Consider the following 18,599-nt stretch of genomic DNA (forward strand, 5'->3'; position numbering starts at 1 on the left):
ATCTTGATGCAACTAAATTCTTAAAATATATTATAGTTGACCCCTCCTTCATTCAAGCATATTTTGTGATTTCAAATACTTCATCATTAATTTTAGCAAAATATTCATTAGTTCATAAGCTGCTACAAGTTCCTTTGTCCTTTTTTTGTTGCATTTAACAAAGTGACAAAGTGACAGCATTTCTTTTCTAGAAATACTAATATTCAAGTCTCTTGCTTCCTAAACAACCTTGTTATTATCATGCAGAACTGTACAGTCTGAGACTAGGGGAATAGTCTTTAAGGAATATTAGCTACCAAAGGAAAAACTGTGTATCAAGAAAGAGAATTAATCATAATAATAGAATATAATGAATTGTGTTTATATTTCAGAAAAATTAAATCAAATTTAGTTTTATTTCGGTCCTGTTTCTTTTCTCCTGGATCTAGTTTGGAGAGTGTAGTCTGTGATTAGGGAAAATAATTGCCTCCTTATTATTTTAGATCAATTTTTACCAAGAATTATTTTTACATGTAAGAGGTGTTTTTAAAAATATGATATGCATAAGGCAACTTTGTAAGTTTGCACACACATAAAAAAAAAGAGCAGACCAAGCTTTTTGCTGCATTTACTTCATCACAGACTGCAAAAAAAAAAAAAAGTCTACCAAAAAAGATACTAGTTCATTGCTTGAAAATGAGATTATATTTTGAGAAAAAGCCCATAATGCACTTCTATACTTTTGCACAAACATTTGTCGATGCACCCTAAATTTATACAAAATTAGAAACAGAAAATATCCTGTACCTGTGCAGCTTGAGTGTGATTGTTCCATAAACTGTAGCAAATCCCAGAAGACGAACCCACCTTAGGAGAATACACCGAAAAACACTTGGCTCAAAATACAAAATGACAACCTATAAAAGAAAAGGACATATTAACTAAAAGTACATCTTAATACAAGCCATTGACAATCGCATTATCCAAATTTAAACGAGTTGTAGAGCTGAGAAAGCAGAAACAGAGTGGATTCTTCAGAAATCCAGACCCCAACACAGACTATGATCCAGTTTGAATCAGATCATTGTTGTATGGTATACAATAGTAGTGGTTCAGAACCTCTTATATTTTCTTAACTATGTACCATGAAAGTTTGGGGGTGGGAGAGATTTCATAAGTTGAGCATCGCCAAGGGCAAGATTGCAAAGCTGGACTTCAAGGAAGAAATAAGGTCCAATTGTGAAGTGATCATCACCAGATGATCACCAGTACTGAGGCAAATTTTGTTGAGCACATAGTTTTGTCTCTCCCTATTGGAAATATTTATCCTCTTCAACCTACATTAAATCTTGGCCTCCTATGACTTTCCTTTTGCCTGATGCCTTCCATCTAGCTATAATTTTCAGGGCAAATTTGACTCTGTTTGCTTATTCTTTTTTTTTTTAATTTTATTGGTTTTTAAAAACAAACATAAACAAACAAAACATAAAAACATCAAGCTATCTTCCATAGGTGTACATACAGTGTGCTGGTTGGTTTACAAATTGTTTTGTGCTTCCATTTCGTAGTCTTCAATTACAATTACATTACATATAATCTCATATTGTCAATCAAAAATTAAATACCTTAGTATCATTATTAATCAATCATTTGACTATACTTTTATTCATTCATGTTTTACAAGATAACCATAATTTCCTTAGTTTATTTTATAACAGTTCATATTATCATCCCAAATCTATCCTAAAATCATTTTGTAGATATAATAAGAAAGAAGTATATCTTTATATATTTATTATTCTCTAAAAGTCTACATATTTCATTACTGTACTTTATTGTCTAACCATTGATAGAAAAGATCCCAAATTTTATAAAATTGTTTATCCTCTTGTTCTCTAATTTCAAATGTCAATCTACTCATTTCAGCACATTCCAATATTTTCTTAATGATTTCCTCCTGTGATGGTATTTTCTCATTTTTCCAGTTTTTAGCAAATACAATCCTAGCCGCTGTTAATACATTTACAACCAGGTATTTCAAGTCTTTACTATATATTTCAGGTAAAATTCCCAATAAAAATATCTCTGGCTTCAAGTCTATATGTTTTTTTGTCATTTTTTCCAACCACATGTGGATTTTAGTCCAGTATTTTTTAGCATCCGCACAAGTCCACCACATATGGTAATATGAGCCAGGTGTCTGATGACATTTCCAACATTTTTCGGATTTATTCTTGAACATTCTTGCTATTCTTGTCAGGGGTGTGCTGTATTAGCATACTCCAAACCCTCGAAACCGATTGGTCCCGACGGACAACGACCTGATTGGTCGACACCCCGGCCGTGATTGGAGTGCTAAGAAGCTACCGCGATTGGCTGTGCCGATCGCGGGAGATTCAAGCGCTGCCATTGGCCGTCGAGCGCGAGCCAGCCCTATATGAAGGGCTGCCGCGGCTTGTATCCCCCAGACTGTTCTTATTGCAAAGAAAGAGCTGAAATCACAGAATGGTCTCATGTCTCACTCGACCCGATCCACCTCAGATCTAACACTGGCGATGAAGATGGTATCGTGAGACAAAGAGACCACCCAGCACGTGGTGGAGCGGCATACAGCGGCAAGCAGCATGGCCGGCATCAACTCGCCACTCGCGCCCTTCAATCCCGCTACCGAGGACTGGGAATCCTATACCGATAGGTTCCAGATGTTCCTCGAGTGTAGCAATCTTAAAGATGCCAACGGTCACAAAAAGCGGGCCGTCTTCCTCGCACACTGCGGACCAACCGTATTTAAGATGGCCAAAGCCTTGGCCAAGCCCAAGGACGTTAAAACCATGGAATGGAGCGAACTCAAGCCCCTACTGAGAAACCACTACGCCCCCGTCGTGCCCATCCTCATCCGTCGGCACGAATTCTACAGGCGGGACCAGCGCGATGGCGAAGGGCTTGGCGACTTCATAGCGGCCCTACGAGATTTGGGCGGCCTATGCGAGTTCGCCGACCTGGATGAGGCCCTGCGAGACCGCGTCATCCTGGGGCTCCGAGACCCTATCCTCCAGAGCCGCATCATGGCAAAGGGCGACATCTCCCTCGCCGACGCCCTCACCGACATATCCGCGGCAGAAGCAGCCAAGAAATCGGCGGCTCGGATGCGACAATCATGCATCACGCCCCGAGCAGTGACCAGCGAGATGGCACCAAACACCGAAAAGCGACCCGAGAGCGACCCCCGGGACGCAACCACACACCACGGTGACATAGACTCCTTCTCGGGAACCGAGGAAGAGGAAGAGGAGATCCACCGGTTGCAAGTGGCCCGAGGGCGACGGGAAAACCAAGGTCGCAAGTCGAGGTTCCAGTGTGCCGGCTGCGGAGGCGATCACCCCCGATCGGACTGCCGGTTCTTAGACGCCATTTGCCGGCAGTGCGATAAACGAGGACACATCGCCAAAGTGTTGGAGCCAAGAAGGTCGGAACAGGCGGCTCAACGAAGCAAGGCAAAGGGAGGAAACGCACCAGACCGTAATCGTCGGCCATTCCTCAACAAGAGACGCCAGGAAAGTATACGTCACGGTGGGAATAGAAGACCAGCCATGCGACATGGAGGTGGACTCCGGGTCCTCCTCTCCATGGTCTCATGGCACACCATCAAGCGCCTGGTCCCTCAATCCGCCGAAAGGAATTAGAAGATCAAGCACTAACCCTCAAAGACTACCAGGGGAACCGCATCCCTGTAGTTGGCAGAGGCCATTTTAAAGTCACATTCAAGAACCACACCGGTACTACCCTGACCATAATCGACCGGGATCGGCCGAGCCTATTGGGACTACAGTGGTTCGCGCCGCTAGGCATTGAAGTAACGGAATCCACCACACCGCAGAGTCGGACTGGGAAGCGGCGTCGTGGAGGACTTCCGGGAAGTTTTCGATGACAGCTTAGGCAAGTACCGGGGTCCCCTATATCTTTCAATATTGACCCGACCATCGCACCGATCCGCCTTAAGCCCAGACGGGTGCCATTTGCCCTCAAGCCCAAAATCAATGAGCAGCTAGATAAGCTCATCGCACAAGGGGTACTGGAACCAATCGACCATGCCAGGTGGGAGACCCCAATAGTCACCCCCATCAAGCCAGATGGGTCCGTGAGGATTTGTGGGGATTATAAGGCCACCCTCAACCACGCGCTCCAACAAAGCGCATACCCTGTCCCAGTTGTGCAACACCTTCTGCACTCACTGGGGAGGCCGGTCTTCGCAAAGCTCGACCTGGCACAAGCCTATCAGCAACTGCCGGTCGACGCCGCAACCGCCGAAGCCCAGACCATCGTAACGCACCGGGGGGCTTTTTGTTGCAACCGGCTCCAGTTTGGAGTCAGCGTGGCACCCGGGGTCTTCCAAAGCCTCATGGAAAGACTCCTTCAGGGCATAGAGGGGGTGGTGCCCTACTTTGATGACGTCTTGGTGGCCGCGGAAAACGAAAAGCAACTAGAAACCCGGTTGAGAGAGGTACTGAAGAAATTCAGAGACTCGGGACTCAAAGTGAAAAAAAGGGAAGGCCAGTTAAGGGCTGAAAGGGTCGAGTTCCTAGGGTACCTCCTAGACAAACATGGCATCCACCCCACAGAAAAGAAACTGAGAGCCATAAGGGAAGCGCCACGACCCAAAAGCAAAACGGAACTGCAGGCTTTCTTGGGACTGTTAAACTTTTACAATGTCTTCCTACCCCAAAAGGCGACCGTGGTGGAACCGTTGCATAGGCTGTTAGATAAAACAGCCACCTGGACCTGGGGAGCACGGGAGGAGAGCGCTTTCAACAACACAAAGAAACTGCTAACATCTGATGCGGTACTAATCCAGTACAGCGAGACCCTGCCATTAACGGTAACGTGCGACGCATCGCCTTTTGGAATCGGGCGCCATCCTCAGCCACCAGCTACCAGACGGGAGGGAAGCACCCATTGCCTTCTCATCAAGGACACTTTCAAAACCGGAGCGGAACTACAGCCAGCTCGACAAAGAGGCCCTAGCAGTCATCGCCGGCGTCAAGAAATTCCACGAATACCTTTACGGTAGGACTTTTACAATCATTACGGACCACAAGCCGTTGCTAGGGATCCTGGCAGGAAATAAGGCCACACCGAACATTCTATCACCAAGAATGACAAGGTGGTCTGAGTTCCTGTCAGCATACAACTACCAGCTGATTCACCTACCCGGGAAGGACATCACCCACGCAGACGCCCTGAGCCGTTCACCCTTGCCCGACCTCGAAGACAACCCGGCTCCCACGACGGAGGTATTCCAAATAGAGACAATGCCCAACCTACTAGTGACCGCGCCAGACATTGCCAGAGAAACAAATAAAGACAAGCGGCTGGCACGAGTCCTAAGCTGGGTTGGAAAAGGGTGGCTGGAAGGGGACAAGGATGAATTATTCAGACCCTTCAGAAACAGACAAACCGAACTTTTTACCGAAAGGGGCTGTATACTTTGGGGGGACAGAGTGGTAATCCCAGAGGCATTACAAGAAAGGGTATTGGGAATGCTGCATGAGGGGCACCCAGGGATGGTCAAGATGAAAAGCCTGGCCAGAAGCTATGTATGGTGGCCAGGCATGGACAAACAGATTGAAACCTGGGTAGCCAAATGCAATCAATGCCAAGAGTCCAGACCCAGTCCTCCCGCCGCCCCAATACATGAATGGGAAACACCAAGAGGACCGTGGTCTCGGATTCACATAGACTTCATGGGGCCAACCAAAGGGCATATGTATCTCATCACAGTGGATGCTTACTCCAACTGGTTGGAAGTAAGCACCATGAAATCAACCACGACAGAGGCAGTAATAAGAAAACTGGGCAAACTCTTTGCCACACATGGCCTGCTGGACGTAATAGTGTCGGACAACGGGCCCCAGTTCACCGCACTAGCGTTTGAACAATTTCTGGCAGGCCTGGGCATACGCCATGCACTAACGCGCCCGGCAAACCCGGGCGGCGAATGGACGAGCGGAATGCATGGTACAATACACAAAAAGGCCATTCAGAAAATAGAAACAACCAATATACAGGACAAAATCAATAAACTGCTCTTCATCCAACACATCACGCCGAGCGCCACCACAAACAGAAGCCCGGCAGAACTAATGATGGGCAGGAAACTACGATCAACGCTAGATAGAATGCACCCCACATACACCCCCGACAAACCCCCGGGCTCCTCCAGCAAACACAAACAATTTAACATAGGGGATGCCGTATACGCCAAAAACCTGTCGGGGGAACAACTATGGATACCAGCAACGATCACCCAAATAACCGGGCCCATATCATACCGGCTAGAAACAACCGACGGGAAACACTGGAAACGGCACATTAACCAGCTAAGGTCCAGAATAGCTAACAACCATACAACTGACCAAGAAACTAGAAGGGGGGGGAAACGGAAAGTGTTAAAGAAAAAGGGAATCCCCTAGCGCAAGCCGAACAAACCCCACCCGGAACAAAAGACCCACAAATAAACCAGTCCTACTCACCAGCAAACGAGGGTCCCACCGAACAAGCAACCCCAGGAACGTCACCAGGAAGGAGCAGCCGGGCCAGCACAACCAGCCCGGAAAGCTCCCGCAGGAACAGCCAAGACGGCAGCTCAACCAGCCCGGGTAGACCGGGAGGGAGCTACCAAGAAAGGCCCAGCCCGACCTTCCAGGCGGTTCCATCCCTGGGAACCAGAGCAACAGAGAAGGCCTCCGAACCGGTCGACAACCAAACAAGAACTGATCTGCACAAGTCAACTAGACAGGTACGGAGACCCGCTCTACCTGCGCGACTACGTCACGACGCACCGACAGACGAAACCAAGAGGGGAGGGGTGTGCTGTATTAGCATACTCCAAACCCTCGAAACCGATTGGTCCCGACGGACAACAACCTGATTGGTCGACACCCTGGCCGTGATTGGAGCGCTAAGAAGCTACCGCGATTGGCTGTGCCAATCGCGGGAGATTCAAAGCGCTGCCATTGGCCGTCGAGCCGCGAGCCAGCCCTATATGAAGGGCTGCCGTGGCTTGTATCCCCCAGACTGTTCTTATTGCAAATAAAGAGCTGAAATCACAGAATGGTCTCGCGTCTCACTCGACCCGATCCACCTCAGATCTAACAGGGGGGAAATGCCACCTGTAAAACATCTTATACAAATTTTCTTTATATGCTGTTGACATTGTCATTTTATAATTTGGAGACCACAATTTTTGCCATTTCTCTAAATCAATCCCATATCCAAAATTCTTCCCCCAAGCAATCATAGTTTCTTTAACGTGTTCTTCTAGTTTAATTTCTAATAAATATCCATACAATTTTTTAATCACTTTTTCAGTAGTACCTGTCAAAATCTTATCTAAGTCAGTCAGTTTATCATAGAAACCTTCTGTTTTAGAATCTTTATCATACCTTGAATGTATTTGCGCATATGAGAACCAATTCATCTTTATACCTTGTTCCTCTAGTTTTTGCATAGATTTAAATTCACCCTTTTCATTCAATATTTAACCATATCTAACTGTTTGTTCCTTTTTCTATATTATAGGATACGAAAATGCTTCAATAGTCGATAACCAGACTGGAATTATCAAATAACATTGTCTTTTAATCTTCTCCCAGTTTAACCACAGAGACTCCCGTATATAATGTCTTCTAAAATAGCCCTGTGTTTTAGTTCCTTTGTACCATAAAAAAGCCTGCCACCCCAACAACAAACCATATCCTTCTAATGACAACAATCTAGTATTTCTTAGTGTTATCCATTCCTTAACCCACATCAAATTTGTAGCTTGGTAGGCAAACCAAATCCTCCTCTAATTCTAGCATCTTGCAAAAGTTTTAACTTTATTCTCGCTTTCTTACCTTGCCATATATATTTCAACACAATTATTTAAATCTTCAAAGTAGTCTTTTCCAAGCCTAATTGGAATTGTTTGAAACAAATATAAAATTCTGGGTAATATATTCATCTTGATTGTTGAAATTCTCCCTATTAGTGACAGTTGTAAGTTTTCCCATTTCGCCAATTCTAGTGCTATCTGCTGTTTAAGTTTAATATAATTATTCTCTTTTAATGTACTACATCTTGCTGTCAAATATATCCCCAAGTACTTGATCTTATTCGTGACCTGAATTTTCAATAGATCTGCCAGTTCTTCCTTTTGTCTTAATAGCATATTCTTTGTCAAAATCTTTGTCTTATCTTTATTTATTTTCAAATCAGCCACCTTTCCATATGTCTCTATCTTTTCTATCAATTTTGATGCTGTTTCTAAAGGATCTTCTAAGATGAAAACCAGATCATCCGCAAATGCTTGCAGCTTAAATTCTTCCTTTTTGATTTTCAGTCCTTTTATATTATCCAATTGAAATATCTCAAATAGAAAAAAGTGCATAAAAATAAACCAGAAAGGTAGATGAAAAAACAAAAATACCAGGAAAGGAAAAAAAAGGGGGGGCTTTTAAGGCTTTTCCTTTAAAATAAAAAGCAAACGTAGAGATTGGACTTCCAAAAAAAAGAAAGAAAAAGAAAAACAAAGACAAGCTCCAACAAAGCCAAAAAAACCAAATAGTTATTACAAAAAAAAAAAAAAAAGATTAAAAAATGCAATAAAGCTGGTGAGAAGGGATAGCACAACTTAGGAAAAGTAAAAAGGGCACACTGCACTTTGTTTGATTATCCAAGGCTCTTATTATAACTCTCTTCACCTTTTCCCCCCCTGCGTTTCAACACCAGACTCCAGCTGTTGATAGAAACCCAAAAGAGCACCTGCAATAATACTCTCCCATGTTCTTCCCTCTATCTTATCAAATGTCCTTGAAAAAGAGTCTCAGTTCTTTCTTTCTCAGCTTTGTCTGGTCACAGGGAAATAGAATATTTTCAAGCCTCTAGTTGGCAGTGTTACAAAGTTTCTTTGCTCTCACTTTCCCCCTCCTTTTCCGAGAAGGATATAATAAGAATTAATAAAAAAAGAAGATATTTTTTTTAAAAAATGAAATAACTAAAGGGAGCCTAAAATATTACAAAATAAAAAAGGAGAAGAAAAAAATAGATATAAATGAAAAAACCAGTCCAGTTTCAAAATACAAGATCATATATAGAAAATCCAGCAATGAGAAAAACAAAACAAAACATTACTTTGACATTCCTGTTTAAAATCGCCACTTAATCACTTCTGTCAAAACTTTTACAGATTCTTTCTTTTCCTTAGGGTGTCCTTTCAGATCTTAAAATTAAAAAAAAGTTCTCACCAAACCGGCACACTCTCTCTTTCTGCTCTCTTCCATTTTAGAGCTGTCCCAGCTTCAGCAGCTTTAATGATTGCCTCTTTGCCGCTGGCAAGAAGAGCTTCTCCTGGATCTACCAGAGACTTTGCGGTATCCCTGGGATAGACAGGATGCACTCTTCACTTTCACCATCTCTTCGGGATGGTTTAGATCTGATAGGACCGTCCAGGAGCAAAGATATCGGCAGCGATCTCAGACCTCCAAGATCGCATGCCGTATCGTCGCAACGCCAGCTCCGCCCCGCCTGTTTGCTTATTCTTTTGAAAGACTGACTTTTATATAACCTCCTTGGGACTGCTCATATTGAACACTCTGAATAACTTACATAAGAGATATGCTGACATTTCTTTTATAATGGACACCAGTATTTGTACATACTTTACAGAGAGCGCTTGACTGAGTTATGCACCCAGTTTCCAATCCAGTTTGTCACTCCTCTCAAATAAGCATTTTTGCAAAGAGAATTTGAAACGACACATTCCAAATTTTGAAATAAACCATACCCTTTTTTGGTTTTTATTAATTCATATATATGGGGATATTCTCTTTCCCATATTTTATTCATTTTGGAAAACTGCTACATGAGTGGCAATGAATTTTCATATTGATGCTGGGTATTTGATGGGGTTAGGTATAATCTTGTTCAATATTTTGCATTTTCTTCTTTTTTTAAGGAGAGCACTTTTTCTGTGTTCTGTTGGCCTTACTTGAAATAATAATGTATTAATAATAATTGTTTTCTATTTATTATCTATCTTATTGTTTATTTCATTTTTCATTTGGATATTTGCATATTCATATTTGTATGTTATCTGTTATTTGTATATTTGTATAAATATATTTATATAGTTTCATAGTCATACAATCAATTCATGTTTATAGTACCAATTCATTTTTGCTTATTTTTTTTCAATTTTACAACAAGATACTTTGAACTTTTAGTGGTAAGTATCAATATATCAATATATTGATAAATATATCAACAGATGAGTAATAATACATGAGTAATAATCTAAGCAGCATGAGAAGTTTTTTCATATCTTACTTAATTGCCATTGCATCCAGATAAAATTTGTATAAGAATGATTATTCAAACTGATATGAATATTTTAAAATATTTATTTATTATGAAATATACAGGCTACCCAATGACTCTAGGTAGCTTACAATTAAAAAAAAACTTTTAAAAATTGCAAAATATAAAAAAATATGAAAGGTCTCCAAAACAACAGATTATCAAAGAAAAATCATTTGTACCCTGCCCTTGAGCTTGGGTGAATAACCAGCTTTTTCATAGTTTTCTGAATGCCATCCAGATTTTGCAGTGGGGGTAATTCCAGCAGGTGATGTCACAATAGAGAAGATTCCAAGTTGAACATTCGGAATTCCTGTTTTCCTGATAGAATTGCCAAAGAGCTTGAAGTGCAATTAATTCTGAACTAATAGCCTGAAACTGAACTCATGGAATGTCATGCTGTTTAAGGATTATGGGTGTTTATTTATTTATCTTTTAAAAATGTTTGTTATTTTTATTTATTTATGGGTGTTTATTTATTGTTTATTTATTTATTATGGGTGTTTAATGAGGATCCAGATTGTTGAGAGCAATATGCTGAGTCTGTAAACCACTTAGATAAAGTTGTAAAGCACTGTGAAGCAGTATATAAGTCTAAGTGATATTGCTATTCAACACATCTGGAAGATTCTAAGATGGGAAAGACTGACTTAGTGTATTTGCCTAAGAATAAGACAATATATAGGAGAAGCTTATTATATAAGAGCTTTTAGATGAGCTTCCTTGAGCTGGAAACTTAACTGTATGGAGATTATGTTTCTACCCATATAAAATTTCACCCAAAGAAAAATAAAGGAAGTGGGTTTTATTTCCATACATTTCTCTGGAGGATAAGATATATTCCAACAGTTCCTAACTAGTTGAAGTCACTCATAGTATGGATAACTTCTGGCTTCATAGACCCCTTGTCCAGTTGTTCTTACAATACTGGTAATTGTGATCTCTGGCCACCATTTTGTAGTTTCATAAAATCCTGTGGTTAATTTGTCCTGGTACATTTGTCAGTGAAAATAGTGGGGGCTACATCTAAAATATTATGAAAATAATAGCCAGAATTTTTATCCAGTGGATAAACTTGTTGGTTATTTCAAGGCATTTTAAATGTTCAAATAATATTAAAGCTTATTTCAGATGTGCAAAGTTAATTACAGGAAAGTAAACTGTGGGAGTGAAAGGAAAATCAAAGTGCAGAACTCTTAATTATTTTTCTAGCTGTTCTGTGGAACAGGTATTAAAGAAAAAGTGTCCTTAAATGCCATTCTTTCAACTAATAAGTATCACAATAATTAATGGTTGTTGAAGCAAAGTTGTTTAAGGTCACTCATTTAAATTCTAAAGAAAGTTAGTGGATTAGATTTTCAAAACATCCTGGTGACCCTGCAGCCCCCATGTTAACTAGAATTCATTTTAATTGGGGCTAATGTATTTATGTTTCTGGAACATTGATCCTAAACAAATTATAGCAAGTTGCACGTGTTACAGTGGAACATTCTATGATCCAATAAAGATGTACAGATGTTCTTTAGATCAGTCTAAAAATATATGTCTCCAAAGTTTTTAATTTTTCAAACAATTTAGTAAAATAACTGAAAATTTATATTTGCTATTGTATTCTATATATATATATATATTTTCTACACAACTTGTCTGATTACTGCAATAAATAAAGTTGTTCTATAACTACTAAGATATGCTTTTTTAAAAATGCAGCTTTCTTATTTTATGTTATTTATGTAAAACATAGTCATAACAACCTTTATTTACCCAACTTAGCCAAGTATGCTTTAAAGTTTTATATAGTTATACAAATATATGTTAGCAGTTTGTATACTGCAGTAGTCACCTTCAGTAAGTCGTTTCACTGTTCCCAATTTAAAATCTGCTTGGGACTGATGCTTCCATTGTTAAGTTGCACAGTTGTTAATTGTCAATTTTATAACCTTTTGTTGTGGTTCGCCAGCAGCCTGTGCAGACACCAGTGGAATTGGACAGTGGGGAAGAACAGGGACCAGTCTGGGAGTCTGGAGAGGATTCGAATGAAGGTCCTGCGTCCGATGCAGAAATGGGACCAGGACCATCTGTGAGTGGGGTGCTGACTCTGGAGCCTCCAGAATCTGGCAGCAGCAAGGCCGAAGAACAAAGGGAGCCTGTTCCCAGTGTGGGTGTGTGCAAAGCTGCTAGAAGGCAAGAGCAGCTGAGACAAAAGGGGTGACTCAGGAGTAAGGTTTGGAGGTGATTGCCCCTCCCATAAGGTATAAAGGACAGGCAAAGGTGATGAAACCTTTGTAGGAAGCAAAGTCATTCGTTCTGTTTGGATTAACCCTTGAAGCTCTCTGTGGACTTTGTACTTAGCTTGGTGTTTTATAGTTCATTTGGCACTCTAGTTGTTGGCAGCAATTCAAAGGAAAGAAAGGTGGGTGCTTATCTCTGGGACTCATTACCAGCTGGGAATGTAAATAATTCCCAGTGTTGAAATAAAACAAGAGTTGTTTTAACTAAGTGTGTTAAGCAATTATGATCTTAGGAAGCTTTGGTCAGAACATCTTTTTTGTTGTGGTCGCTAAGCAAATCACATGATCATTAAACCAATCTGGATTCCCCCAGATTTTGCTTCTCGGGAGCACTCTAGGAAGGACGCAAATGTTGACAGCATGACCTTGCAATGTTGCAACGATTGTAAATATAAGCTGCTTGCCATACACCCAAATTTTGATCATGAGATGCTGGGACAGTTGTAAGTGTGAGAACTAGTTATTGGCCACTTCTTTCAGTACTGTCATTACTTTGAATGCTAAATGAATGGCTGTAAGTCAAGACTAACAGTAATGCATTGGTATGTAATGTAATGCATTCCTAAACTGGTAATTCACAGGAAAATTTTGGCAAGTGGACCCAAAATATATATGGACTATCAAAAGATCACAATTTTTATTGATCACGATTTTTAATTTTTTAAAAACGAATTCATGTTTCCTTAATTTGGTGGGCCCTGCAGATACCATGTATGTCATAAAATTCATATGGAACTCATGTCAACCTCCAGCTTATGCAACAACCCTCAAAAGCTTTAAATGACGATAGAATAATCCCCATAAAAAGCAAATAGGAATCTACTGACATTCCAAATTTATTGTGCATTATATTATTTAGTGAGTTACATCTGAGGATGTAGATATTTGCAGCCATTCAGGAATGGCCGTTTTCCTCAAGGTGGACAGAGTTGGTGGCAATGAGTAAATCATTGGAAGACCTGAAAGACCTGGTTAGAGACAGATCGTCCCAGAGGAAATCTATCTATATAGTCACTAAGAGCTGACAACCACTTCTTGGCATAAAATCAATCAATCAAAAACAAAAGCAACTCAGAATATGAAATAAAAGTGCTAGGCATTGCCTACATTGAGGAGCATATTTACAATATGTTGGTTAGGTGCTTCAAATAATTCCAGCTAACCATTCACTTGCCTTGCATGTTAATGAAAATACCATACAATACAGATAATCCTTACAACAGTTCATTAAGTGAATGTTTGACCATTACAACAGCCCTGAAAAAAATGACCCATGACCATTTTTTTCACACTTACAACCATTGCAGCACCTCCTTAGTCGTGTAATTAAAATTTGGGTGCTTGGCAACTGGATGCCCAGACCATGTGATCCCTTTTTGCCCAGGCCAGATCCCCTTCTTACAAGCAAAGTCAATGGCCAAGCCAGATTCACTTAACAACCAAGATACTAACTTAACAGCTGCAGTGATTCACTTAACAGCTGTGGCAAGAAAGATCATAAAATGGAGCAAAACTCACTGAACAAATGTTTTATTCAGCAACAAACATTTTTGGTCTCTATTGTGGTCGTAAGTCGAGGACTACCTGATATGAAAAACTCAGGTCTTCTCATTTGCAGAGGGGCCCACATTTCCTGGGAAGATATATGTTGCAAGGCACTGAAATTTTCTACTAGCAGATACTAGAAGTATCTAAGAGCATGCTGGAAATATGTAGGGGCATGAAATTAGCCTTGTCAAGCTAATGAGTGTCCCAGTCTTACGATGGGCCAGAACCACCTCTTGTTGGGAGATTATTGGAATGCGCTTCAACATACCTACAGAGTACTATGTAGGGAAAATTGTTATTATGCAACTGAAACCGGGAACAGACAGTAAAAAAAGATTGAATATAAAATGTTTTGCATATAAATTTCATTATAGATATTACCCAAAAAGCTTTATAAATTAATGTATAAACCTTATAAGACAACAGCAAATACTTATTTCAAACAAAAGGATGAAAACAAAGTTGTGTAATAGCAAAGTGTAGCATCAGCACATTTGTATGTGATTATACTTGAGTAGATCTGTCTATATTTCTTCCTTTCTCTAAGATATATCCTAATACAGATTTATAGCCAAAGTTGCCTTTCCATCTATATTAGTCTAATGTAAAAGTTTGTTTAGAAGATCTAACCCAAATTACAATCTTTTGGACATTATAAAATCCTTGCTTGTTGAACATGAAGAAAGAAAGAATTTGGAAGGCCAATTAGTCAATAGTCTTGAGTACTTTCTACTTAGCAAGACAATTTTAACCTCCAGATTGCTGCCTATATTGGTTTATAATGCAGCAGAAAAGAACTTGAAAAGATGAGTTCTTTGAAATTCCACCTGAAGTCTTTTGAAGGCAGAAAACTGTCAATTAAAAACATCTCCCACCACCACACCTGTATAAGACCTTACAGTTAGTAATATGGAGCTGGCTCAGCTGAGCCACATCTTTGCTTTTAAAGATGAATGTCCTTAGGATGAAAAGTACAATGAAATTGGCACCCACCTCTCATACCAACTGGGATGAGATAAAAGCAACAAGGAAATTGTTTCAAGGAAAGATATTGTAGGTCTGGAATGTCAGTGCCCAAATCTCAATTTACAATCTTCTTCTTGATGTATGCTTAGAAAAAGCATCTCCCCAAATGGCTCCTAGCTTACCCTACTTTGGAATGCAGCCCTCAAGCCAACAGAACATTTCCATAAATTTTTCTCAGAGTTTTGATATGCCATGAACTGTCTATGATGAGTTTCTTCTTCCAGCCTCTGCAATCTAGCAGCAGTTCCCTTTCTTTGTCATCTTGTTTATATCCTGCTCAGAACCATATGATGCCAGAAATAAGCTAAGGTGTTTAGTGACATCTTTCATTTACATGTTCCAGAAAAGCCATCTGTTCTTTAAAAGTAGGTGTTCCAGCCAAAACAACTATCCTTCTTTCCTGCATTGTTTCACAGTGTACCCACATACAATAAAAATAACCTTTCCCCCCTGTAAATCAGCTCAATATACATGCTGCTTAATTTCAGAAAGAAGAAAGGCAAACAATTTTCTTGTTTTATAATAAAAATAGGGAGAGCTATAAAAAATTTCAGCTTACACACATTTCCTTGATATTCCTAAAATATAAATAAAGTAGGATTTACCGTGGCTGGAAAGAACCTAAAATCTAATCAGCTCTTAGTCTCTCATTTAAAAGCATAACAATCTGAATCATATCAAAGGCCTTCTTAGATCAACCTTTTTTTTTCTCACAGTGGCCAATTAGATGCTTCTGGAGTACCGACAAGCAGGTGATAGAGACATATTCTTGGCACACAATTGTTTTCCTGCAACTAGTATACAATATATGGAAACACTACTCTCAATCTGAGAATAACTTTGAGTCTTCAAGCCACTGTTGATAGACTGTTTTCGATGAATTTATCCAATCCATTTTTGAAACCCTCTAAGATAATGGCCATCAACACGTGTGGAATGAATTCTAATTACAGGTTTTATAAACAAGTACTTTTGGATGCCCTAATCCTCTTTCAATTAGTTTAAGGTTGAGATAGATAGATAGATAGATAGATAGATAGATAGATAGATAGATAGATAGATAGATAGGTAGATAGGTAGATAGGTAGATAGAGATAGATAGATATAGATATAGATATAGATATAGATATAGATATAGATATAGATATAGATGTGTGTGTAGAGAGGGGGGGGAGAGGGAGTGAGAGAGAAAACATCCTGTCCATTTTCTCTGTACCATCATGCTTTTATCTATTTTCTCTGTCCATGCATGATTTTATTTTTCTCATAACAAACTTGTATAAGGCCCAGAATAATGTAGGTTTCTCTCTTTCGTCTTTGTTTTAGGTCCGTTAGAGTTTTTTTCTTTTCTTTTTTTTAAAAAAAAAACAAATTTTATTGATTTTACAATTAAAAACAAATCAACAACACACACACAGATAGAAAGGCAAAAAAGAAAAGAAAAAAAGGAGAAAAAAGAATGGAAAAACACTTAAAAACATTCTCATTTTCGACAGTTTATGAGATCTTTTCTTTCCTTAGTTTATGCCATATACGCACACCTTATTCATATGTATATTTATATATCACTCGTATAAATTTGTCCTATTCTTTTTTGCCTTATAATATAAAATCTGTCTTTGTTCTAACCTTTTATACCAGCAATTCCAACTATTATAATATATTGAAGAATCTTTATTTTTTAAGGCTAAAGTTAGTTTGTCCATTTCTGCACAGTTTGAGATTTTTTGGGTGATCATCTGCTCTGTAGGTATATGAGGGAGCTTCCAACATTGAGCAAAAGCTAGTCTGGCCGCTGTTAGTATGTGTATTGTTATGTACTTCACTTTTTTTGATAGTTGTTTATCGAAAATCCCTAACAGAAAGGACTCTGGTTTATACTCAATCTGTTCTTTTGTTATATCTTCCAGCCAATTTCTAATTCTCTGCCAGTATTTTGGGGCTTCTGTACAGGACCACCACATATGAAAGAAGGTTCCTTCTTTTTTTTTACATTTCCAACATTTTGGACTCATATTGGGGCACATCTTCACTAATCTCGAGGGAGGGAGGTGCCATTTGTAAAATATTTTATAAGTGTTTTCTTTGTATGCTGCCGATTTTGTAATCGTATTATTTCTACTCCAGACCTTTTCCCATTCTATTAAAGTGATACTCTGTCCTACGTTCCTACTCCAGGCTATCATATTCCATTTAACTGTCTCTTCTTCTAATTCTACTTGTAATAAATAGTTGTAAAATTTAGTTATATTTTTCTTGTCTGATCCTAGTAAAATTTTGTCTAATTGCTGGAGTTTGTTGTTAATTCCGAATTCTTTCTATCCTGTTTGTATCTACTATGAATTTGGAGATATACCCACTGATTGATTTTAAATCCCCGCTCTTGCAGCTCTTGTCGCGATTTCAAATTTCCTTGTGTATCCAATAAATCCTTATATTTAATCATTTTAGTAATATCCAAATTGTTTGGGTGTATCATCGCCTCCATTGTCGATAACCAAATCGGTACTTTTAAATAGTGTTTTTTCCGTATTTTTTTCCCAATTGATTAATAATGAATCTCTAATTAAATGTCTGTGGAAATATGTCTGATTAACTTTCCCTACATCCCATAAAAAGGTGTGCCACCCCCTCTGAAGATCGTGGCCTTCTAAAAATAAAGTTCTCTTATTAATTAAATTCACCCAATCTTTTAGCCATACTAAAGAGGCAGCCATATAATACAATTCCCAATTTGGAAGTGCCAACCCTCCCCTGCTCTTTAAATCCTGCATTGCCTTTAAATTTATTCTAGGTTTTTTCCCTTGCCAAATAAATTTAACTGTTATTTTATTAAGTTCTTCAAAAAAAATTCTATGTAGTTTAATTGGAATCATCTGAAATAAGTATAAAATTTTTGGAAGAATATTCATTTTAATAGAAGCAATCCTGCCCAATAGTGAAAGTTGCAGCCTGCCCCATGATTCTAGGTCCTTCTTTACTTGTTGCCACAGTTTGTCATAATTATTTTCCTTAAGTGTCTTGCAATGTGCTGTCAGCCATATTCCTAAGTATTTAACTTTCTTTGTCACCTGTATTCCCATAACTTCTTCTAAATCTTTTTTGTTTTTTTCTGTTAAATTTTTAGTCATTAATTTTGTTTTCTTCCTATTAATTTTGAGTCCTGCTACCACTCCAAATTGTTCTAATTCATTTATCAATTTTTGTCCTCTTTCTATTGGTTCCTCAATAAAAAAACCATATCATTGGCAAACACTTGCAATTTGTATTCTTCTTTCTTAACCTTTAATCCTTTTATCGTGTTAATTCGTGTTAATAGTGTTTCTAAAGAGAATATGAAGAGCAGGGGTGAGAGTAGGG

The 18,599-nt window shown here is 39.1% G+C and overlaps 1 protein-coding gene across 3 annotated transcripts in view; it reads right to left on the reverse strand.

Annotated features, from left to right (window-relative positions):
* GPR158 (G protein-coupled receptor 158) overlaps window positions 1-18,599 on the reverse strand; it is a 164,090-nt gene that overhangs the window by 29,595 nt on the left and 115,896 nt on the right. For all 3 annotated transcript variants that reach the window (XR_015746078.1, XM_087947965.1, XM_026672111.2), the window contains one exon: window positions 787-896. Coding sequence is in view for 2 of the 3 variants with exons in the window: in XM_087947965.1 (XP_087804091.1) it covers window positions 787-896 (110 nt within the window). In the remaining variant the exon portion in view is untranslated. The remainder of the gene's footprint in view (window positions 1-786; window positions 897-18,599) is intronic.

The sequence above is a fragment of the Notechis scutatus genome, chromosome Z (assembly GCF_049901735.1).
Source record: "Notechis scutatus isolate UNSWTSFEM ecotype Mainland chromosome Z, rNotScu1.2, whole genome shotgun sequence".
Lineage (NCBI taxonomy): Eukaryota > Metazoa > Chordata > Lepidosauria > Squamata > Elapidae > Notechis > Notechis scutatus.